Source organism: Leptodactylus fuscus, chromosome 8 (assembly GCF_031893055.1).
Source record: "Leptodactylus fuscus isolate aLepFus1 chromosome 8, aLepFus1.hap2, whole genome shotgun sequence".
NCBI classification, from domain to species: domain Eukaryota; kingdom Metazoa; phylum Chordata; class Amphibia; order Anura; family Leptodactylidae; genus Leptodactylus; species Leptodactylus fuscus.
The window spans coordinates 28,641,078-28,666,599 of NC_134272.1; the positions used below are offsets into that span (position 1 = coordinate 28,641,078).

Sequence of the window (25,522 nt, forward strand, 5' to 3'; positions counted from 1 at the left end):
GGCATCGGTAATGTTACTTTGCTGTGCAAAAAACTGATCCTAACTGTCTGCAAGTAAATGTCTTCTGCTAAAATATGGAAATGTGTCATTTAGGACAATATTTTAATAGAAATTAGAATTCCCTCTGCCGTCATCTCTAATGTATTCAAACACAGTAGGAGGGCATGAAATATAGGACAGTGAGCGCAGCTCAATTATTAGATGTATATGTATTAAAAAAGGTTGGGAACTTTAATTAAAATTAACCTATTTAAGATTAGTTAGGCTGTCTAAGGCCTGGATCACATCTGCGTTTGTTATTCTCTGCATGTTTCGCGCAGAAACCGAGCGGAAACCATATGGACGCCATTACAGTCTATGGGGTCTGTGTGGTTTTTATAGCTAACCGCTTTTTAATGTGTATAGGTTTCCCTTTGAGGGTCACCAAGTGGAACGAAATACCGAAAGCAGATGTCAACCGGGCCTAAGGTTCCACATTGTAAAAACGCAGCTTCTTTTGTTGCAGATTTTGTTGTAGTTTTTTGAGCCAAAGCCAAGAGTGGATACAACAGGAATGGGAAATATATAGGAGTTTCCTATATGATCTTCTGCTTGATCCATTACTGACTTTACCCGGAAAAACAAAACAAAATCTTTAACAAAAAAAGATGTGTTTTCACCTGTGGAGCCTTAGGGCTCGTTCACACGGGGCAAGAGGGGGCGGATTCTGACGCCGAATCCACCTCAGAATCTGCCCCCTGACAAAAGAGGTCTATGTAGACCGCTAGATTCCTTTTTTCCGTGAGCGGTATGTTCCGGCTCATGGAAAAAAGAAGCGAGCTGCCCTTTCTTCAGGCGGATTCTGCAGCTGAGTCACCCCCGGCATCCGCCTCGCGACAGCACCCTCCGGACTATACCCATTCATTTGGGCCTACTCCGGAACGGGAAGCTGCAACTGTTGGAAGCTGCGACAGGCGCATTTTGGTCCTATTCTGACGCGGCTTCCTGCATCAAAATCAGGACCAAAATAGGCGGTCCCATGACCCATGTGAACTAGCCCTTAGGCCTGGTTGACATGTGTTCGGAATTGCATTCGGGGAGTCCACTTGGGGACCCCCTGAACATAAAGTTATACGCATTAAAAAGCAGTTAGTCCGCTCCCACACATACACTAGCCATAGCAGGCCTATTTCCCAAGAATGAAAGCATACAAAAAACAAACAGACATGGAACACTTAATAAAGATATAATCAACTAGCAGTACCCGCGACTTCGTCCGCGGCACCCTGATCCCCTGCGTGACCCACCTGGAGCGCCGCGCAGGCTCCTCCCTTTGCCTTGTGACCGCAGCGGGCCCTTCTTACACCTGTGAGCCCATGGACCCCCACCTTGTGGCCCGCTGGCTCCCTTTCTCTCCTCTCCCCCCTGGCGACCCCCCCCCCCTTTTTCTGTACCCGCTCCCCCATTCCCACACTCCTTCCTCCTACCCCGTGCCCCCTTGCCCCCCCCAGCCCTCTATACCCCCCCCCCCCCCACAACGCCCCTTACCCCAGTCATACCTCATCCCCCTCTTCTCAGCAGTCAGTTGTAGGAGTACCTTACCTAACCAACCTCATCCCAATACGACCTTTCCTGCTGGGAGAGGAGTAGCATTATGCTGCCAGTGACAGCAACCTCCTTAATCCATCTAATATCAGGTAGAAGCACTTATCTGGTGAATGTGCCGAACGGTAGGGAATAAAAAGCTGGTCACTAGGGATGTTCAGATTTTGTCAAGGCATTATCAAAATAACCCTACACTTAGTCGGAGCACAGAGACGGCTCTTCATTAGTTAACGTTGCGATGGCTCCTTACAAATGATCTAAATCAATGTTAGTGGAGAATAGTAAGAATCTTCTAAAGCCTAATTCTAAAGTCACTGCAGAACAAGTCAGGCAGAAAGTACGAAATGCTGCAGAGCTCACAGGTCCACTCACAGGCCATAGCAAATTCCTTCGAGATGAGACAAGTGTAGAAAGTCTCTAGTGTTGGTTTATATAATGTAATTGCTGTACTCTCAGTTACAATGTAGACGTATAGGGCAATGGGAAGGAAGGAATACATTCGCCATGAGATATAGCCCTAGTGTTCTAAATGAACTAGAATAAAAGATAAGCAAGGAAGCAACATGAATGGCCAAATGCCTTACAAGTCCAAATCTGCTGACGTTCTTCACGTCCCCTGCTGTCAGTCTAAAGAAGATCCACCTGGCACGACATTAAAGTTCCTTATTGCTATTTTTATTTTACTTTTCATAAATCTTCCGATGAAGACCTGTCAGCCTGAGACTTCTTATTTTTGTTATTCCCTAGGTGAACGTCAAACTAAGATATCAGGCAAAATATTTTCTAGATTTCCTTTTGTTTATATGGCGTATCCTGCAATGCTGTACTGAATCTGTCCGATTTTCTTTATCTCAAACGCATACAGTATGCACATGCTAGAGTCAGTCCTGTAGGATGCCAAATAATATCTAGTTATATAGTTGAAGTGGGAGGAATATGAAATACTAAGGAGAGTGCCACTGTATTGAAGCTATGCAAATAGTATATCTATATCTATATATATATTGTATGCATCAAAGACCAGCCTGCCGCTTATGGCACAGTGAACCACTTTGCAAACGGAGAAATGCCATGATCCAAGTGGACAGAGGTACTCCCCTGTGTAACTTCAATGTTAGCCAGTGGGAGCTCATGCGTGACATCTGTCATTTGTTCGTGCCCTTTGAGGAGGCCACTTTATTTGTCAGTTGCCAGGACTATGGCATGAATAACGTCATTCCACTAATTCATATCCTGGAAAATCTGTCATGGGACTGGAGACGTGGCGCCCACATCTCACGGCCACATGAGCCCAGAGGGGGGTGTGTGTGTTGTGAAATGGGTGTTTTTTTCTACACAGGTGACAGGAGAGGAGGAGCAGCCAAAATAGCAAGAGGGAGTTGAGGAAGATGTGGCAGATGATCCACACACACCGTGGCAGTATGCAGTGGAGGTGTATGGGAGCGCAGCTCTGCAGGATAAATGCTGATCGGACCTACAGAAGGGATCCCAATAGTGTACCCATAAATAAAGAGTGAGCTTTCATGCATCAAAGGCAAAACTACTGTAAGCAGATACATGGACTATATTATTAGTAGCCTTCTGTCCCTGAAATAACTTGAAACTCGATAAAGTATTAATAATATTAAATTTACTGGAAATCAGCTAATAAAATCAGAGATTGTGGTTCTGTATTGATTCTTTCCAGTTTTCTAGATCTCTGCTTGCTGTCATTCATTCTGCTTATATAGCATGTAACCATGGACTAGTTTTTGTCCACTGAAAGTAAGCAGAATGAATGACATCAAGCAGAGATCTTGAAAATTGAGGGGATTATTTGCTGAAACTGGATAACCCCTTTAAGTGTAGTCATCCTTGGAAACCTTCTGCAGATCTTATCAATAATAATACGAGATATGAAGATGTTATGAATGCAAAGCTGTGAGGGTGGTGCACCCAATATGATGTAATGCATTTGTATCAGAGCCCATAAATTCCCAAAACCAACACCTCTAGGACCTGGCGCTGAATGTCACAGTAAATGATTCACTTTGTGAATAGAATTGTCAGTCAGTCATGAAATTCCTTACCCTGATCAAGAAATCTGTGGCTGCCGATAAACCTACATTTATATAGAAGTTTTATTTGGATAAAGTCCGGTTTTCGGCCCTATTTCCAATGCTGATGAATGGTCCGCCTTGCGGTAGGGTTGTTTAAGGCTGTAGCGCTCGACAACCATTTAAGCATTACAGCGAGCGCAGGCTTTTTCTGTTCATTGTTTTCTATGCACATGAAGCTATTATACATAGCAATCTCACTGGAGTATACCAGCTAATATGATGCGAGTTTCCATTGTACAATGTGGGTGAAAATCATTTTGCTGGCAAAATAATGAAAACAATTTATTCTCATCCAAATGGAACACACTGTAGTCTAACAATGTGTAATGACCCACAGCAGGCCATGGAAATCATGTTGTGCTTGTAGCACTCTTGTATTATGGCTTCTGAATAGTAATGCTAGCACGGAGAGACGCTTATGTTATGGTATAGAACACACACATATTTATAGGATTATTGGCTTAAAGGGGATGTCCAGCTAATAAGATTTACTTTGAAACCAGCCCACAAGCCAGGAAATCACTGGCGGCAATGACCATCCTCAGCTCCTGATTGGCTGAGAGGCGTTTCCTCTGTGTCATGGGGGACCTGGACGCAGAGACTGGTAAAGGACCTGGCAAAGTGTTAGAAGATAAGAGGCAGGAGATCAGTGAGATATCACTTTTTCTATATGTTTGTGTCCTCTATGTACTCAGAAGCCACTCCATTATTAAACAGAGATAGTTTTTGCAACTCTTCAAGAAGTCGCATTTGATAAATATAGTCTGATACATAGCGTAACCATGTGTAGGCTTCAAATTTGAAGTGAGTGTAGTAAAGTGCAAAATGTAGCAAAATCCTTACACAAAAAGGCTCATAATGGTGTAAAACCTATACTTTGTGTTATTTTTTTATCAGCATTAAAGGGGTTGTCCCATAATAAGGATCCTATCTATACTGCTTGTTAATGTGGATTTAAGACTTTTTCTAAATATACTACTTCAGCAAAACTGCTTTGTTTGTCCACTATCTTAATTTATTCACTTCATTGTTGACACTGCATTTCTATGGCCCTTGGGATTATCTGCTCAAATGTCGAGTGAGGTAGCTGCCTGCTCTCAGGGGGGAGGGAGGAGGGGCTAAGTTCATGGGAGGGAGCCTGTGTCTGTAGCTGTTCCTGTGTCTGCACCATGTGACCTAGCTTCCTGCTCTCAGATAAAGGAGGGGGGAAATGAGTGCTGCTTTCTTATATAAAACAGTCTAAATCCTAGTGGGCTAAAGGACCTGGTCCCTCTGTTCACTAGGATTTAGTTTTCTTATATAGAGCAGGCTAAAATCTAGTGGGCAGAAGGACCTGGTCCCTTAGCCCACTAGGATTTAGCCGACTCTATATAGAACTAGCTAAATCCAAGTGTTATAGGACATATGATGACATCACAGGCCTTCAGTCATGCTAATTTGGGGGTGGAGCTAAACTGGAGGTAGTTGGACAGTATGGCTTTGCATATAAAACCCCACCCACCAATTGACGTCAAAAACCAGGAAGAAAGAAGTCTTTGCAGCAGCGAAGACTGGTGAGCAAGGGACATGGGAATACCCCTTTAAGGAGCGCAGGGCCTGATAAAATCCTACACGCAGTATAACAAAACAAAAAAAAGAGAGAGTCCCAAAACTAAGAATGATGTCTTCAAAATTCGTGGACTTGTAGAAAGCTTGTTTATGTTCCATTTGTACATATGGCTGTTATTGTAAGTCACAGAGGACTGGACTCACTCAAAGGCCCTGTTCACACGGGGCACGGGACCGCATATTTTGGTCCTGATTTTGACATCAGAATAGATCCAAAATGTGCCTGCCGCGACTGTTGCGGCTTCCGACAGTCGGGGCCTCCCGCTCCGGAGTAGGCCCAAAGTAATGGGCCTAGTCCAGAGGGTGCTGTTGCGAGGCGGACGTCACAGCTGGATCAGCCGCGGAATTCGCCTGAAGAAAGGGCAGCGGTCTGCATAGACCTCTATTGTGAGGGGGCGCATTTTGAGGAGGATTCAGCTCCAAAATCCACCCGCTCTTGCGCTGTGTAAACGGGGCCAAAACCTAAACTATACCATGACATATCACATGTCTAGTGATGTTTGCAATCTTCTACCTACAACAATTGCGAGCCCTGTTTAGCGGTAAAGGTTCATTCACATGCAGCAGATTTAGTTACAGAAATTTTTGCGCCTGAAATTCACATCCATTCATCTGAATGGGATTGATTTGATAGAAAGTCTGTGGATTTCTGCACGCGTCAGTCAGGTGGATGGAACTGATTTTCGGTTGCACAAATTTTGACAGTGTGCGAAGGCAAGATGATGATACAGAATTAGCGATACAGGATTACTACTTCTACCTCACTCCACTAAAGACTTTCCTACAGACTATAGCGTCTTTTGGAAGAAACTGTCCTATATATCTTCCTCAAGATTAGTCTACTGACATATTCCTGACCACTACCTCCTATTCATGGCAGATCTGTGCCCAAAAATAAATACAATAAAAAAACGTGTATCACGGCTGGTTCTTCTTACAGCGCCTTCACCATGTTGGAGAGTCCACCTTTGTCCTAAACCAATGTCACATTTGGAATGAAATGAGATGGAAAACATGGAGCGAGGGCAAATATGACATTTAGGCCAAACACTAATAAATTGACAAGAAAACTCAAAGAGACAGTAAACTGCAGAAAAAATTTCCTACTAAACAAGTAAATGCTTATGTAGCTGATACTTTCCCCATATAATGTATCACATCTGAAGTGTGTTGTTGTAAAGGGAAAACATATAACATACAAAAGTATTCAATAATTGTGTAACTGGGACACAGTCGCAATGAAGACACGCAAAAGATAGGGGAAGAAGTAAACTTTAAGAATAAAGGAAATAATAGAAGACAAAATAAGATATGAAGAGGAAAAAGACATGTAAAGTTAAAGAAGATCTTTCACCACCTTCAACTCTAGTTCTTAGAATCTGTTATTGCTCCACTGATTCTGGTGCAGTTAGAATTTTTTCTCTAGCCCCCACCATTCCTGAGCAATCAACGCTGTTAGTTTTGGTGCCTGATGTGCTATTTAGTCTTTGTACTGTCAGGAGGGCGGTGTCAAATAGCAGAAGACAAAGAGTGTGATTCTGAGCTCTGACACTGGCTGCCTCTGATTGGAGCTCTGAGTCACACCCCCTGCCTGACACCGCCCACATGACATTACAGAGCTGAAATATCACATCAGGCACCAAAACTACCTGTGCTTGTTGCTTTGGAATAGAGGGGGCTAGAGAGAAAATTCCAACTGTGTTGGAATCAGTGGAGTGTCATCTATCAACAAGATGCTAAGCACTTGAATTGGTGGAGGTGGTGAAAAGTTCTGTTTAAAGGAAGTCTATCACCAGAACCCAGCATACACTGTCTACCAATAAGTATTTGGACACGTGTGGTAGAATAGAAAAACAACATTTCTTCATATTCAATAGTTGGTAGAACCCAGCAGATTAGAGATGAGCGAACAGTAAAATGTCCGAGGTTCGATATTCGTTTCGAGTAGCCCCTCAATATTCGACTACTCAAATTGAATATCGAACCCTATTATAGTTTAAGGGGGAAAAATGCTCATTTCAGGGGTAGGCAACGTTCAATCAAATTATACTTACCAAGTCCACGAGTGAGGGTCGGGCTGGATCCTCCATGCAGTCTTCTCCGTGCAGCGTCCCTGCCGCATCTTCCGGCTCTGAATTCACTCTGCCAGGCATCGCAGACATGCACAGTCGGCTCTGCCCAGGCCCGATGCCTGGCAGAGTGAATTCAGAGCTGGAAGACGCCGCGGGGAAGCTGCCCGGAGAAGACTTCTAAAGGTAGGAGAAGAACCAGCGTTGATTGGCCGACTGTATAGCATTCGGCCAATCAATGCTGGTTCTGCATCAAACTTTTCCATACGAATAGTGAGTGGTACTCGATCGAGTACGAGTATTTCGAATACCGTAGTATTCAATCGAATACCTACTCGATCGAGTACTACTCGCTCATCTCTACAGCAGATGCTTCCTTACGGATGGGATTAAGCGTTACTCTTTGAAATAACAAGGGTGTTGCCATTCCTCCAAAGAGGTAAGTGCAAATGTCCTCATTGCTCCAAAGAGCTCATCTGCATATAGACACAAACCTAGATAACATGGCAACAGAGGCATCGAATCACAAGGAGAAATACGGTTTGATTCGGGTGACCCTAACCTATCTCTAGGGTCTATATGCTGGATTCTGGAGAGCTAGTTTGATATGTTGCTTTTGGTGGCAAACTCCCTTTAAGCAATGAGATCAACAAAAGCGAGGGACCGGACCTACCTCTGGGAAGTGTGTTCTCATCAGCCCAACCCAAGCCAGGGGACATTTTTAGGAAAGTCAATAAGCAAAACTCTGTTGCAGAAGGAAATCCAACAAGACCAAGTACTAGAGAAACTACCCACATTGTTGTGACCATCAATGATCTTCATTTGAATGATTGGTGTAGATTATTAATCTGAAATGGAGTACTCACTACCTTCCCTTTAAATAGGTAGAATGTCGCACTTGTCAGTAGTCAGATACTTCCACTGAGCTTTGTATTACTTCTACGCCGACTATAGCGCCTCTCTGCAGATTATGTCAATGCAAAATGCATATAACGCTGGGTTCACACCTGCGTTCAATGTGTCCGTACTATGGTTTCCGTCTTCTGCATGGCAGAAGACGGAAACCATAGATCGGGTCCGGCCGTGCGCGGCGGTGAGCGTTTTAGGCTCTCCGCCGCGAAACCAGATTTTTTTATCCGGACACCGAGTAGTGCATGTCCGACTCTGTGTCCGGATTATAAAACCCGGTTTTGCGGCGGAGAGCGCAAAACGCTCACTGCCGCGCACGGCCGGACAGCTTTCTCACCCATTCAAATGAATGGGTGAGAAAGTCTCCTGCAGGCTTCCGTCTCCTGCATCTGTTTTATGCAGGAAACGGAAACCTGCAATAAGGAAAGAAGAACGCAGATGTGAACGAGCCCTTAGACATATAAAGTAAGTAATATAAATTTTGCTTCCTAAGTCCTGCGGTACATCCCACGGGCAGCCTCCATCCTAGAAGTGACCTATTTGCAGCTCTCTGTTAGTATTATTTAGACAGCAAAGATAACACACTCATTACAAAGCTGTCATCGGCTCATGCTGGCTGAACTGCGTGTGTGATGTGTGTTTATAGAGCTCAGAAGAGACCGACATATACTGTATTTTTAGCCGAAACGAATGGGGTGCACGTCAGAGCTATTTCTAGAAAGTCTTTCCTTATTCTACATTGACACCACAATTACGTTGCCCTCAATCGGAGCAAATAAATTATAGTGCAATGCAGCCATAGAAAACTATAAATAATAAAGACCTCATTATACCAGGGGCACAGCCGCTGGGCACAGAATGGCAGGCTCCGAAGGGTTTACCACCTCACGACTCAACACATTTACGTAGCCTTCTGTACCAAGGTCAGAAGAAACTTCAAACCCTACAATAATCGAAATTCATGGGTTTTGCTGTCTTCCCTTTTAAGGCTTTGATAATCACACTTCATTCATGAAGACAAAAAGACATAATAATAAGATGTGCAGCCAACCACAAAATGCTTATTTCATTGTCCCGGCTCTTTGAGGTGTATGGGCTTACTGCCTGATTTGTCTCTCTTTAGGAAAATTGCTGAACGACGATATTTTGCTTTGAAAAAGAGAAGTGGACTCTGACGTCGACTAGAGATGAGCGAATACTGTTTGAATCAGCCGATCCAAACAGCACGCTCCCATAGAAATGAATGGAAGCACCTGTGACGCCGGCCGGCCTCCGGCAAAGTCAGTGTCACAGGTGCTTCCATTCATTTCTATGGGTGCATACTGTTCGGATCGGCTGATCCGAACAGTGTTCGCTCATCTCTAACGTCGACCCTACCGATTCCCGCATAGCATGCCAACTAGGATGGTGTAGTCAGAGTGGTAAAGACTAAATTAATTTTGGGTGGAATCGGAAGAAATATTGAGACTCCCACACTACCTTGTAAATAATAATAATGTTACATTAACCATTTATATAACATTTACAGATTTACATATAGACATTCATGAAGGAGTCAGAGCTCAATTTGGAGTGTGGAAAAAAGTTTGGTGTCAACAATGACTATCTACAGGACATAATTCACAAGCATTATTATCTATTTCAAGAAACCAGTGCCATCACTATCTTTAAAGGGATCCTATCATTGGATACCCTTTTTTCTCGATAACACGTAGAAATAGCCTTAAGAAAGGCTATTCTTCTCCTACCTTTAGATGTCTTCTTCGCACGGCCATTCGGTGGAAATCCGGGTTTTTTTCGGTATACAAATGAGTTCTCCAAATCTCCAGCGACGCCTCCATCTTCTTCTGGAACGCCCTCTCCCTGTGTCTTCTTCCGTCCTGGGTTTCAGTCTTCTACGCCTTGGGCAGAGCCGACTGCGCATGCCAGCCGCCACATGAAAATGGTTTCTTACTAAGTAAGCTGTAGAAGCGGCCATTTTCTTATGGCCACTTACACAGCTTACTGAGTAAGCGGCCATTTTCTTGTGGCCACTTACACAGCTTACTGAGTAAGCGGCCATTTTCTTGTGGTCACTGGCATGCACAATGAGCTCTGCCTGAGGCCTAGAAGACTGAAACCCAGGACGGAAGAAGACACAGGGAGAGGGCGTTCCAGAAGAAGATGGAGGCGTCGCTGGAAAGTTTTCTTGCAGCATTAGGGATGCCCCCAATGCTGTTTGAGCGCTAAGGACCTCCCCCAGTACTGTAAGAGAACTCATTTGCATACCGAAGGTAACCCAGATTTCTGCCGAACAGCGGCGTAGAGAAGACATCAAAAGGTAGAAGAAGAATAGCCTTTCTTAAGGCTATTCCTATGTGTTAGTCAGAAAAAAAGGGTATCCAATAGGATCCCATTAATGTCTACCGGAGAAAAAAAAAAACAAGCCAAGTGCAAGAAAGGAAATATTCTAGCACCGGGAAGTAAAACCCAATGGGTAACCAATATTAGAACTAAACCTGTATTGGGGTGCGTGAGAAGAGTATAATTTTTTTTTCCATATTAGATCCCCGATTCTGACATCTGTTAAACTCTTAAGTTATCTGAAAAACCCCTTTAGGCTGAGGCCACACATTGCTAAAACGCCGCTTTTTTTGTTGCAGATTTTCCTTCAGTTTTTTGAGCCAAAGTCAAGAATGGCTTACGAAAGGAATGGGAAATATTTAGGAAGCTTTTGTACTTCTCCCGTATGCTCAATCCACTTCTAGCTTTGGCTCAAAAAATCGCAACAAAATGTGCATTAAAAAAACGTAAAATTGGGGCCACACGTTGTGGTAACAAAACTTTTTTGCTGTTGCAGATTTTGCTGCGGTTTTTTGAGCCAACACCAGGAGTGGATTGAGCAGAAGATAGAAGTGTAAGTGCCTTCCTACCGTGTCTATTGTCCATTCCTTTTGTAGACATTCTTGGCTTTGGCTCTAAAAAGGCAACAAAAAAAGTTTTGATGAGGCCAAAGAATAAAAGTAATCATTCAAGTGTATGGAATTTTTGGGTCCGTGCATGTACAAACTAGAAAATACATGGGTTGGATGGGGAAAGCAATGATGAATTTGGTGAGTTCGGAGGATTAGCCTTTCATATAATGCCCAAATGACCACACCAGATTATGAAAAGACCAAATTCAATGGAATAGAAAATTATACTTAGAAGAGATTAAGGAAGGGGGGGGGGGGTAGAGAAAAATGACAAGGAACAAGAGGAACAATGGCAGAAATAATGACCGTGTCACTGAAAAGAAACGGAGAAACTGAACACACAAAAAGAAAGCCGGGACATTTTGGAGAAAAACTATTCATAGGCTTTAAAAAATGGTTTTTGACAGCAGAAAGTAATCGTGATCGGCTCGCGGCAAACTCTCTGAATACATTTGCCAAGCATACAAAAACTGACACGTCTCGGTAATAATAAATCAGAAGACATGACGCTCTAAGAAGCTTTTCTAACAATTCCACTGTCCGGACCAACTCGTAATTGGCTTCAACTCTGGCTGTGCGGAAATCAATTTTATACTTCCATAGACCTACATACATTGTTATTACACGTCTGGAATGACTCATGATAAGAGGGACATGGATTTGAAGGGCAGGTACGAGATCATTTACTGCTCAGCTGGGTAATGCTTAGAGTTTTAGAATGACAATGCCGCTCTAGAAATCCTCAAACAATGCCGCGGACAATAACGTACAGCCGAGATTGCGACAAAGTCCGGCAGAAAAAGTAACAAAAAATCAGCTCTATTTTATGCAAAATATCCAAAGTGTCATTTGCTTTGTGTTACTACTACATTATGAGCAGTATAAAATACATTACTATTACCATGAATAATAGTCCCTGCAACGTCCAGCATTGTCTGGCCTGATCGGACAATATTACAATGCACAGGAACATGCGTCATTGAAGAAGGAACGTCCAAGGGGGAAATCATTCATATATCTCCAGCAGGGATAAACAGAATGGCACATTACAGCAGACTCGAGAATACTTATTTTACAAATATTATAGGTGTTTGCCTCAATGGTCACAAACTTTGCATAAATACAGGTGTATATCAGGTCTATTTTGCCACTTATCAGGCTTCTTTATTCCTCCTCTGTTTGTTAAACAGCTCCTTCACGCTAAATTCTATGCTAAATCCATCTTGGAAGACTGAGACGGACTGCTATCTTACATAGGGATCAGACTACATGCTGACAAAGTCTATAAAGAGGTGAAAGAAAGTTTCACTCCAATTCATATCTATACTGTTCAGCACTGGTATATAATGTTGTTCACATTGCTTCTGAATGAATGAGTGAGGGCGGGTTCACACCTGTGCCTGGTCTCTGCTTTGCAGGTTTCCATCTTCTGCTCAAGAAACTGGACAGCAGTCAGTTTTCGAACCCAGAATGGGTTTGCAAAGTGTCCGCCCGTGAGCGTCTTCTGCCTCTCTGCGGTTAAACCGTTTTTTTTTTAACTGGAGACAAAGTCGGACATGCAGGACTTTGTGTCCTGTTAAAGAAAAACGGTTTTGACGCAGAGAACAGAAGACGCTCACGGGCAGACACTGACTGCCGGGTTTCCGTCTTCTGTCCAGTTCCTTGGGCATAGGATGGAAACCCACAAAGCGGAGACCAAGCGCAGGTGTGAACACACCCTGAGCGAGTGAGAGAGAGCAAGAGACAGAGAGAAGGAGTATCCTGTTTTCTCCATGAGTTGTCTATAGGAAATGCCAAAGTAGTTAGTCTCCGCCACAGAAAACTGAGAATTAGAGTCTGCAGAGGGAAAAACTAGTACAAATGCAAGAGATAAATCATACCATTGTAAGAAGCCTACTTATTCTGAAAAGTCACCAGAAACAATTGGTATGATTTAATGGGGTTTTCCACATTAAGTAATTAATATCAGATTATTATTATTATTATTATTATTATTGTTTTTAAATGTAGATTGTGAGCCCATACACAGGGAGAACATACAAACTCCTTGCAGATGTTGTTCCTGGCAGGATTTGAACCCAGGACTCCAGCGATGAAAGGCTGCAGTGCTAACCACTGAGCCACCGTGTTCCCCATGAATATCAGATTTGTCAGGGCCTCACACATGACAGCCCCATCAATTAGCTGTTGTCAGCAGCTCATATACAGAAAATGCAGCAGGATGCAGACAGCTTTAGCTCAGGCCCTATTCAAATCAATGGGACCTTGTCTGCAGTACCCTGGTCTGGCCACTACCCAGAGAACAGTGCTGTCTGTTTCCTACTCCATTCTCAGTGTTTGGCTGATCGTTTGGGGGTGTCGGTGTTGGGCACCCCCCAACCTGGTATTAATAATCTTTCCTTAGAATAGATCATAAAGATTTTTAGCCTGCAAAACAGACACATCAGGAGAGCAGAATCTCCTCTTGATATTAGCACTTGGGAAGTAGAGAATATTGACACTGTAAAAGAGTGCAAAATCAATTAAAGAATAAATCATGGACCTGAACAAAGCAAGAAACACGAATCTCAGCAATTATCTAAAGAGTTTTGTTTACTCAGGACAGAAATGATTATTTTCTGCTGATCGGAAATGAGACCTGCAGACTCGCTTTATCATGTTCAGCTTGTACGACTTTTTTGTGAGTGACCTCAATATCGCAGGTTCTCTTTGAAGATCATTGTCAGAAGCACGTATATAAAACTGACAAAATCCAGAGATTTATTACTTACAAAAGGAGAAACCAGTGATAAACTGTGGAAACTAGAATAAAGAGGTATGTTCTTAGCATCCCATGTAACATTGCTCCTACCTTATAGAGAACATTTCACCACCTCCACCAAGTCCAGCTCTTTGCATTATTTAAAGGGGTTTTCTCATCTCAAGAATCCTATCTATACTGGTAGTTTATGTAAATTGAAGACTTTTCCTAAATATTTGCTGCTTTGTTTGCCTGCTATGTGAACTTATTCCTCCCATTGTTTACACAGCTTTGCTATAACCACGGACCTGTGTGATAGGACAAGTGACATCACTGAATCAGTGCCGCTGCCTCTGATAGGAGTTCTGAATCACACCCCCAGCCTGACACCGCCCACCTGACAGAAGAAAGCCAAAGTAGCACCAAAACTAACAGCATTGATTGTTTGGGAATGGTAGGGGCTAGAGAAAAAAATCCAACTGCACTGGAATCAGTAGAGCAGGTGAAGGTGGTGAAAGGTCGAATCCATACAGTGTGGCATACTTTTTGCAGGATGTCTCTGTATAGAAAAGAGCATTAGACTATGCTTTCTAATTTATAATCCGACAAGACACATAGCAGCCTGATGGCGGCCTAAAGGACACAACTTGGTCATCCTTTAGGTAACGGGGATATATTTGTAATATGCACCAGGATCTTTCCCAGCACATATGGCAAACTGCAAACACATTTACTATGCCTTGTATGCCATCTCATTTATGGGGAGGTTTGTGCCTTGTCGTATTCAATCCTCTGCCCAAATAAGATCTCCACTGGTTGTTTCTCTGAGCGCCCCCGTTTATTCATTGTATGTTCAGGACTTGCTTTAGGGATCTGTATTCTGAGATGCCTAGTCTTTACACTATACAGCATGCTGCAGTATATTCTGATATAGATGAAAAAATCCTCCCAAAATGTCATCCAACATAGTGCTGACTATTACTAGCGCAACTACTAATAATCTGTAATGTACAGCTTTAAGAGAAAATGTAGTGTTTTTATGAACAAGAATCCGTCCGATCATTTTCGGATGCAATTTTCTGTACCTGTTACCTTATCAATGGAATCAGTAAATATTAGCCAACTGCATTATATACTGAGCTGTTATATTACTGGTTGTATATACACACACACATATATATCTAAATGCCATCCATGACATGTTTCAGATCTATAAGCAGTATATGGGAGACCTCCGGACTCTTAATGATAGTTTATGGGATCGTATTGCTGGCTGAACCCATATTCATAGAAACTCTGACCGCCCTTCTCCAAGAAGAAAAACATTACTATATATTGTAATATAGAGTGTATTGCATTACTTAAAGGGATTCTACCATTAAAACTTTTTTTTTTTTTTTTTTGTGGATAAGAAGTCGGAATAGCCTTTAGAAAGGCTATTCGTTTATTAGCTTTAGATGTGGTCTCCGCTGCGCCGTTCCTCAGAAATACTGTATTTACTGGTATGCAAATGAGTTCTCTGGCAGCGATGGGGGCGGGCCCCAGTGCTCAAACAGCGATGAGGGCGTCCCCACCGCTGACAGAGAATTGTCTCCAAGAGCCGCCTCCTTCTTCGTCTGCAGCGTCATGTTCAATGTCTTCTTCCAGCGCAGGCTCTTAACCTAGCAGAGCAGAGCAGACTGCGCAGGTGCACAGGCCACGGGAAATTGGCCGCTAACAATACTGTGCAAGCGGACATTTTCCCGTGACCTGTGCGCCTGCGCAGTCTGCTCTGTTAGAAGTTACAAGCCTGTGCCGGAAGACATTGAAGATGACACGGCGGACGAAGAAGGAGGCGGAGCTTGGAGACACTTCTCTGGCAGCGGTGGGGACACTCTCATTGCTGTGTGAGTGCTGGGGGAGAACTCATTTGCATACTGGTAAAAAAACAGTATTTCTGAGGAACGGTGCGGCAGAGACCACGTCTAAAGGTAAGAGACGAATAGCCATTCTAAAGGCTATTCCGACGTCTTATCCACAAAAAAAGTTTTAATGGTAGAATCCCTTTAATCTGGGCATCTGTGTAAGTGGATGTGGGTGAACAGCTAAATGCAAGAATGAACATGTAAGGGGTCACCTGACTGTGCGAGCACTTGAGTGTATGCATGAAAGCTTAGGAACGATGGCAACCAAATGTCAGGAAGACCGGGGACTGGCCCTATGTATAGATAATACCGCAACGTTAAACTAAAATCAGTTTTGTGTGACTGAAAGCTGAAATCCCATCAGATGCTAGAAGTACCTGCTCCATGTGTGGTCTGCATACTTTACATCAGACAGTCTACTTTCCTCCGATGAAACCCTAGACTGTTATTAGGAAGTGTGCCTCCATGAAATGACTGGTTATACATATACCCCTGCCGTGTGTCTACTTATATGTCCATGTTCATGTATACCTTCATAATGGTCGCCATCTATCAGTGTATACGGTAAATGCATATAGCAGTGGTCACTACCCACCGTCTCATAGGTGTTGAGCAGCTTTTTCTGCACATCAGGTATTGTCCCTATAGACTCCAGATAAGGGTAACCGTCCTTCATGATGAGGTTGACGGAAGGCGAGCTGTCGCTGTTCAGAAGACGTGACGCCAGCGACAGCATGCACTGTTTGAGGCTGGAGCTGGTGGGAAGTCCACAGAGTTCCTTTAGGGACACCAGTGCGTTCTAGGGTAGAGCAAATAAGAAACCGAGTCAGCCCAAGAACAAACATAAACCACACACAGTACTTAAAAAGCAGACAAAACAAAAAGGCAAGCTTAAGAAGAGCCTTAAAGGGAAGGTTTATCGGAAACTCTCCACAGCACCCCCACCGATCACAAGGACAGAAGATCTGTGTATAGTGTTGAATGGGGTGCAAAATCTATGAGATCAGACGATTAGCAACTACCTTGTGAATCAGAGGTGAGCGTTTATTGTAGGACAACCCCTTTAAATGAATCACGTGTCTCCTACTTTTTGGTATGATGAATACAACATCAAAAAAAGACAACCCAAAAAGTTTCCGTGTGCAATGCCCTTGCCCTGTTGCAATATCTAAACTAAATAGCTTTTATTCAAGATCCATGACCACTGAAAGCCACTGAGACGGAGACTGCTTGCTTATTTCATAGCTTGGTCCTGCCACTAGGGGCGCTGTACCTGACTCCTATAATCCCAGTACTATCGATTGCAAGGCTTACTCCTGTGGTACACGCACATCTTAATGCATTGCAGGGATAATCATAGACATTAAAAGCTTATGTCAATGAGCTGATACTGTTCCATAGGGAAAACAGAGTCAATGGATCAGATCTTTCAAGACAACTGAGCAATATATTCAACTACTAATAACAAGTATATTCACAATAATTCTACTGACAGCGCTTTCATTGACTTCTAGAAGGGTTGGGAAGAATATGCAAATCTGCCTTCCATGATGTAATTAGGATGTCAGTGCCTCAGGCATGCACACCAATAGAGGGCGCTGACTGAGAATGTGGAAGTCTAACTTCCATGATGTAATTAGGAAGACAAAGTCTCAGTCAAACACACCTATAGAGGGCGCTCCCTTTAACATCATGCCGACCTTCTCAGAGGCCGTTGTTTGCAATGGTGTTGGGATTATACCAGATACAGTCTTCTCAGCCAAGAACAGCCGTTTCGATGTATTTGCATCTCATCAGCTTGGCGTAGAGAGGACTGATCTGGCAGAGGTGAGAGGCTTAGACATGGTTAAGGGGAAGGGGTGTAAGAGATGAGGTACAGTCGGGCATTGCAGTTCGTTCCCAAAATCCTGCAATACCTGGCATAAGGCATGGGAAACAGCGGCTTCATTTTTTTGGAAATATCTGAATACGAGTCACTTACTTGAAGGTTTTCCCTGACATCAGTGGCTTCTCTCAGAGGATGAACAGCAAGTTTAAAGATGTCATCTACAGCTTTAAGGCCAATGTTCCTTAGCATTGTGTATTCCCGGGCTTTTTTCCCTATCCTTGCAGATAATCCACGCTTTTGGGCCTTTCCACCTCCGGCTCTGCTGGTGATGGCAATGTGAACAAACAGTTTAGCGTGCTCCATTGTGTCTCCAACAAAAGAGCGCAGTGGCACGTGTCTATATCCAGGCTGTAAACACTCAATGGGTATAGTATACTGACCAATAAATTCATCCCCGATATAGTCATCATCCAGAACCATGAGACGCACCATGGCTAACTCTGGGAGGTTTACCTGAAATTCAAAGCTCTCATCAAAAATTGGGTTGTCGCCATTTTGCTGCACTGTCTTAGTCCTTTGTTCCGCACAATCGGCAGGGATGCCATGAATTTCAATACACACGTATGGATCAATCACATCCCCTTTCGCACACGCGCCTTTTGGTTTAGGAAAATTCTGACCACTGATGACTTTGATGTGAAGAACCTGAGGAGATACACCAGGCACAACACCTTTAGTGTTTGCACTGAAATACGAAACTGCATCTCGCATGATGGATGGTCGAAGGACATACCCACAACCACCATTTTGAAGGAACCAGCCAATGTTAAGATCCATCATAGGACCCGGAGTCTGGAAATTCATAGCCACAAGCTGACAACCGCAATTCCAAAAATCTTGAGGGTTCATATTACTTGAGTCTATCCTCATTGGACTTGGATAGACCCTTGACAAAAACTTTTTATTGTAGTTGACAAAGTCTTCTGGATACTCATTGGCAATCCGACTGGCCTGACTCTCACTAAAGGAACATATTTCACCATAACTTTGGTTTTTCATGGAGACGTCAAAATCTTTGTATTGCACGGACTTGCAAATGGATACTAAGTCTGATAGTTCTCTACAAAGCTTGATCAACCTCTGTTCTCCAAAGTAATCTTCCGACATCCTTCGAGACATTTCAGCCTCCTCATCTTCATCTGTTACCTCTCCCTCTAAGAGGTCAAAATCCGATGGCAACTTTTTACCCTTTACAATAATCTTTTTCTTAAGCTTTTCGGGAGAGGGAAGGTAGGACTCTGCTGGCAAAGGCATTTCTGTGTAGAGTTTGCTCCCGAAGATCTTCTTTATGTGTTGCACCATCACCTTTTGCTGTTGTATTGAGCAATGGTTGCCAATGCAAAGAATAAGAGGATACTCAGAGGAGATGAAGGCATACTTGTTAATCACTTCGATAACGTTCCGAAAGGCTAACGGTGACGTCATGCTATTTCGGTTGCAAATGATGGGCTCGTTATCTGGCCCATCACTGACGTCAAGCTCAATGCTCCTGCATGCCATTTTTAGCGCCCTCACATAGCCATTAATATCTGCTGGACCCCTAAACTGATCTTCAATTAAGTATGTGTTGTGGGAAGAGTTAATATAATAGTGTGACAATGGTTGGGTCATATCTTGGGAAACCTTTTTGTGGACAGGATCAAATAGATCACATTCCTGGGACAAGAGATACTTCGTGAAACCATCAATGGTAAGAAAACCCTTCAAGCGTCCTTCTTGTGTTTGCTCGTATTTTTGTATAATCTCCAAACACATATCTTCTGTTACCTGAGTCATCCCTTGTTCAGACTCTAAGAATAATAGTAGATCATTTGCATCTAGGTATTCTTTATTTTTGGAAATTTGTACAAGTAGAAAATACACCTCGGGCCTTGTACATAGTTCACTAAATGCTTCACAGAACTCTTCTTTGGTCACTCTGGTGGTAAGTTTTTCTTTACTCTTTTGGATTTCTTTGAACTTTAACCTAACCTTTGTTTCTTTGATAGCAGGAGACAATTGTTTGATCAGTTCAACCGCTGTATCTTCTAACATAATGCCATTCCCATCTACATCTGCCGCATCAAAGATGGATTTTAGCCAGGTGAATCTAGGGGTGTTCTGCCCACCTTCTACCAAGTCCAGTGGTTGTTTGCTATGAGAGACTAAGTATCTCAGACCCGAGACCCAGATATTGGCCACATCGGCTGAATTGGCCACCAGGTCCAAAGACTCGTAATTTTCTCCATGAATTATTGAAAATGCGCTATCCTCACAGATCTGGTCTGCAAGTCCGTTGTTCCTGAACGTTTCTGTGTTCTTGCCGAGTCTTATTTCTTTGATGGCAGAGATGTCCAACTTCGCCTTTTCTGGGTCTTTTTTAGAAGGCTCCCAACGTAAAGCTTGCAAATCTGTGTCAAGCGTGAAAAAACGACTGTAGATACGAGAGTTTGGGCGAACTTTCTTGAGCTCACATCCGCCTTGCATGAAGCTAATGCAGTCGCTGGCACTGCTTATCTTTTTCTCTGATGGCATGCTGCTGAAGGAGACCGTTTTCTTCCTTCCGGGTTTTTGGTTTGCAGGGTCCTAAAGAAACAAAAAAAAAAATTGGTATGAAAATCACATTAAAGGGGAGCTCGTAAATTTACATTGAAGATTAATCACTGAACCCAACATTTTTTACCCCATGTATGATCTGAAACATGTCAAGGACTAATGTTGGTCTACCAAGGAGCCATGACGCTTAAGTAGTGGCCATGAATGGTACTGCAAGTCTCTTCATTTATTCAGCCAATAAAGGTGTGCCTGATCCAGTGTCTGCTCAGAAACCTGTCCAAATATAGTCCCTTAAATTAGCTGATCGATGGGGGTGCCAGGAATCAGATCCCACAATCTGATATTAATGATTTATTCTAAGCATAAGTTGGCAACATTGAAGAGGTTATCCACCTTTTAAAATTGTTGGCCTATCCTCAGGAAAATACTGGGCAACAGAATAGGTGTCCCCAAACTGTGCAGCTCCCAGTAATGCGGTAAGCCGCACTGATCCCTCACCGTGCATTGTGTAGCAGCAAGTCTAGGTACTGCAGTGGTGCCCCATTGTAGTCTATGGGACAGCTCTGTAGTACCTAAATACATAGTTACTCATTGCCTGGCATGCAAACATGTCCGGGAACAGCTGATTTCCAGAGATTCCACCTGTTGGACCTCCACATATCTAAAACTGAATATGTATCCTAGACTATCAATATTAGAAAGATGGATAACCCCTTTAAAGTCAAGAAAATTTCCTTCCAAACAAGCATTTCAAAAGATACCATTTTACTTGAAGAAAAAGGAACACAAATGCAGACAAACCAGGTAATTGAAGGAATTTGCAGAGAACGAGTGATTATGAAGATAATCTTGTTTCCCTTAGTCCTAACAGCGGCACAATGTGGGGTATTTCTGCCCCTGTGTGCTGGTAGGACAGGCGGATATTTAATTAGCCAATCAAATGCGTGGCAGGCCCTATAAGAGGGCACAAGAACCTCCCCTCTGCGTGTAAATACAAAAGTACCTCCATTACATTTATATACAGTTTTATACATAAGATATGATTCCCAGGGTGGGAAATCTTGTGCCGCTGTTAGGACTAAGGGAAACAAGATTATCTTCATAATCACTCGTTCCCTGTCGTCCTCAACAGCGGCACAATGTGGGGATATAGCAAGCAGGTCCCCAAGATGGGTGGGACAAACCCATGACCGAACTTAAACTGGTCTGGGCAAAGGCAGTGGAATCTGCCACTTGGTCCTTCAGGCGGTAATGCCGAATGAAGGTGGATTCAGATGCCCAAGAGGCAGCTGCACATATTTGGTCCACAGACAAAGCACTTCTTTCTGCCCGTGAAGTGGACACTGCCCTGGTTGAATGGGCATGAAGGAAAGATGGAGCCGACAGCCCTTGGGCGGTATAGGCGACTCTAATAGTCTCGGTAACCCACCGTGATATTGTAGCTTTGGCGGCTTTGGCGCCCTTGTTTTTCCCCGTGTAGCTGACCAACAGGTTTTCAGTCCACCTAAAGGGGCGAGTGCGCTGCAAGTAGATCTGCAGGCATCTAACCACATCCAGCTTGTGCCATCTTTCTTCTTCAGCAGAAGAAGGGAACGGAAAAAAATACTGGAAGGGAAATCAGTTGGTTCCTGTTTACAGCAGATGGCACCTTGGGACGAAACCCAGGGAGGAACCTAAGCTGTACATGGTCAGAGAAAAAGGTGGTATATGGCTCCTCAGCGGACAAAGCTTGTAGTTCACTAACGCGTTTGGCAGGTGTGACTGCCAATAGCAGCGCCATTTTGCCGGTTAGCGACTTGAGGGAGACCTCTTCCAGAGGTTCAAATGGCTGGCCACATAGGGCGTTCAGGACCGGAATAAGGTCCCATTGGTGGACAGGGGTGTTTACCACCGGTCTCAGCCTAGTTGCCCCTTTAATAAAGGTGCTCACTAAAGGATCCTGAGACAAACGCCTCCCCAGATAGGCGGACAGGGCCGCTACGTGTACCTTGAGTGTGGCCGCAGCAAGACCTCTGTCTAGTCCGTCTTGAAGGAAGTCCAGGATCACCTCCGTAGGGGGATCGGTGGAGTCCACTTGATGCTGCAGACACCAGGCATTAAAGATGTTACCTATTCGACGGTAGTTCCTGTTAGTCGAATCTGCTCTGGCGCTGGATAGGGTCTTCAAGACGGCTTGTGACAGTCCTCTATTTCTCAATAGGGACTGGTCAACCTCCAGGCTGTCAGGTTGAGTCTCCTCAGATCCTGGCATCTCAGCTCTCCTTGGGTTACCAGGTCTGGGAGTGGGGGAAGCCTCCAATATATGCCCTGACTCATTTGTATGAGCTGAGCAAACCAAGCCCTTTTTGGCCAGAACGGGATTATGGCTATTCCCGAGGCTTGATCCTGTCTTATTTTTATCAATACCTTCGGTATGATTGGAATTGGAGGGAATATGTAAAACAGCCTGAACCTCCATGGGATGGACAGGGCATCCACCGCCAAGGGATTGTCCTCCTGGTACAGAGAGCAGAAGGTCCCCACCTTGGCGTTGAGTCGGGTAGCCATAAGATCGACCTCCGGGAGACCCCATCTCTGGACGATCTGTTGAAATACGTCTGGATTGAGAGACCATTCTCCTGATACGGTAATACCCTGACTCAGCTGATCCGCTACTATGTTCAGGGAGCCCTTTATGTGAACAGCGGATAACTGGACCAGATTCTTCTCCGCCTAGGCAAATATGAGATTCGTCTCTCTCAGCAAGGTTGGTGACCTGGTGCCCCCTTGTTTGTTTATATAGACTACCACCGTCATATTGTCTGACCGGTTTTTGACAGACTTGCCTTTCAATTCTGGGGCAAAGTGTACTAGGGCCAGGTACACTGCTCTGAGTTCCTTGAGATTGGATGACCCCAGCACCGGACATCTCCATCGTCCTTGTACAGTTTTGTCTTGACAATGGGCTCCCCATCCCCACTGGGATGCATCTGTTGTCAACAGGGTCCACACTGTCGGGACCGTGGACCTTCCGTCTTTCAGGTGTATCCACCATCTGAGGGAAAGACGGGTAGCGGGAGAAAGGCAGATCTTCTTGTGCAATCCCCGTGGAGACCTGTTCCAGGTTCTCAACACTTCCATCTGCAGGGGACGCAAATGCCATAAAGTCCAAGGCACCACCCTGGCCGAGGATGACATCAGGCCCAGGACTCTCATGGCGGTCCGGATGGTTACCTGCCGAGTGCGCAATAGGAATCGTGCACTGGCTTGGATTCTTTCCTTCCTTGGACTGGAGAGGAAGATCTGCATCGCTTCTGAATCCACTATAAATCCGAGGAATTTTCTTCAGGTGGATGGAACGATTTCGGACTTCTCCCAATTGATAATCCTAACTCCTGTAGGAAGTTGATGGCAAGGTTGAGCTGCTGGAGGAGGGCAGCAGGAGACTGAGCTTTCAGTAGCCAGTCGTCTAGATAAGGGACGATGAAAAGACCCTGAAGTCTGAGGGCCGCGGCGACCGGAGAAATCACCTTGGTGAATACCAGTGGGGCGGATGTGATGCCGAATGGCAGAGCTGTGAATTGATAGTGCTCCCTGTGGCCGGCCATAGCGACGGCAATCCTGAGGAACTTCCTGTGGAAATGAGCAATGGGGACATGTAGATAGGCGTCCTTCAAATCGAGGGTAACCATCACCTCTCCTGGCTGAAGAAACACAGCCACGGAATCCACGGTTTCCATTCGAAATGACCTCTTCCTGATAAACCGATTGAGGTACCTCAGATCTATTATCATCCTCCAGCCCCCGGTGAACTTGGGGACCAGAAAGACGGGGGAGTAGACTCCCAGACCGAGGTCTGAGGCTGGTACCTTCTCCAGGGCGCCCTTGGTAACATATTCGGCAACCAAGGCTTCTAGACTGGCCTGCTGAGAAGGTGGAAGAGTTCGGGTGGAAACGAACCGATCTGGAGGTGGAAGATGAAAGTCGATGTGATACCCATGTTGTATGATCTTCAACACCCATGGGTCTTGGATATGGGTGAACCATGCTCTGGAAAAGGAGGAAAGACGTCCTCCCACAGGAAGGGGGGCCACAGGGAGCTGCCCCACGTCAAAACTCAGGCTTCCTCTTGGTGTCCTCCTTGGAAGCGCCACGACCAGCTCCCCTAGGGCGATATCTAAAACGCCGTTGTTGGGAAGGGCGTCTATAATTAGAGGAAGAACCTCTGCCTCTAGGGGGAGCACGTCTGCCCCTGGATGCTTGAGGTAGGGACCTTCCCCTACCTTCAGCTAATCCCTCCATAATGGCGTCTAAGCTTTGGCCAGACACCCTTCCCGGCTCAAAGGGGAGAGCACAGAGTGCTGCTTTAGACGCAAAATCTGCCCGCCAAGGCTTTAGCCAAAGGGGTCTACGGGCCGCAGTAGACAACGCCATAGATTTGGCAGAGATTTTAAATTGATGGCAGGAGGATTCCGCCAAATAATCTGCAGCCCTATGAACTCTTTTCATAGAGGCCAGAATCTCATCTCTGTCTATGCCCAAGTCTATATCCCGCTCCAAGGCGGCTAAGCGGTTGCGGAAAAAGTCACCAACCATAGAGGAGGCTATGGCCACAGAGGCTTGCGCGGAGGAAGCTGAGTAGACCTTCTTCAGAACGGAGTCCGCCCTACGATCCAGAGGGTCCTGAAGATTTGAACCATCTTCCAAGGGCACCAGGTTCTGCGGGACAGCTTTGCTACGGCCAAATCCACCTTCGGGGGAGGCCCCCAGGAATCCCACTTGAAGATCCTGGAAAGTGAATGTCCTTTCTCTGGCTGTTTCCACTGCTGCACCATAAGGTCGGTCAGCGTGGCGTCCGCATGGAAGGCAATATGTCCCCCAGAGGCAGACGTGGAGGCTTCCCCGTCAACATCTCGGCCCACTGTAGACCGGATGGACTTCAGCAGCCTGCCCGTTTGTTCATAATGGAACGCAGTTCTGCTGGAATAACAGAGTCGTCCTCGGAGGAATCATCCTCTGCCACCCGCAGGTGTTACAAGGGGGGGGGGAGAGACGAGGAACGGAGCTCAGAGCATGGTCTCCTGGTGAGCTGAGACAAGGTGCAATGGATCCCTTTGAGGGAATCATCCTGCAAAACAAAAAGGAGAGTACAAGCAAGGGAAAAACTATTTACCCAAGCGATGCCCAAACTCACCATCTCCTTGACCCATGCCATCATATCTCTGGGAGAGGGCTCCACAGGTGGAGGACCTC

General features: G+C 44.7%; 1 protein-coding gene across 1 annotated transcript in view; it reads right to left on the minus strand.

Moving 5' to 3' along the window:
* Positions 1-25,522, minus strand: part of PLCL1 (phospholipase C like 1 (inactive)) — a 202,425-nt gene that overhangs the window by 33,639 nt on the left and 143,264 nt on the right. The window contains exons 2-3 of the mRNA XM_075284047.1: positions 17,849-20,320; positions 16,463-16,666 (exon numbers count right to left, since the gene is read on the minus strand). Coding sequence (XP_075140148.1) covers positions 16,463-16,666; positions 17,849-20,320 — 2,676 coding nt within the window. The remainder of the gene's footprint in view (positions 1-16,462; positions 16,667-17,848; positions 20,321-25,522) is intronic.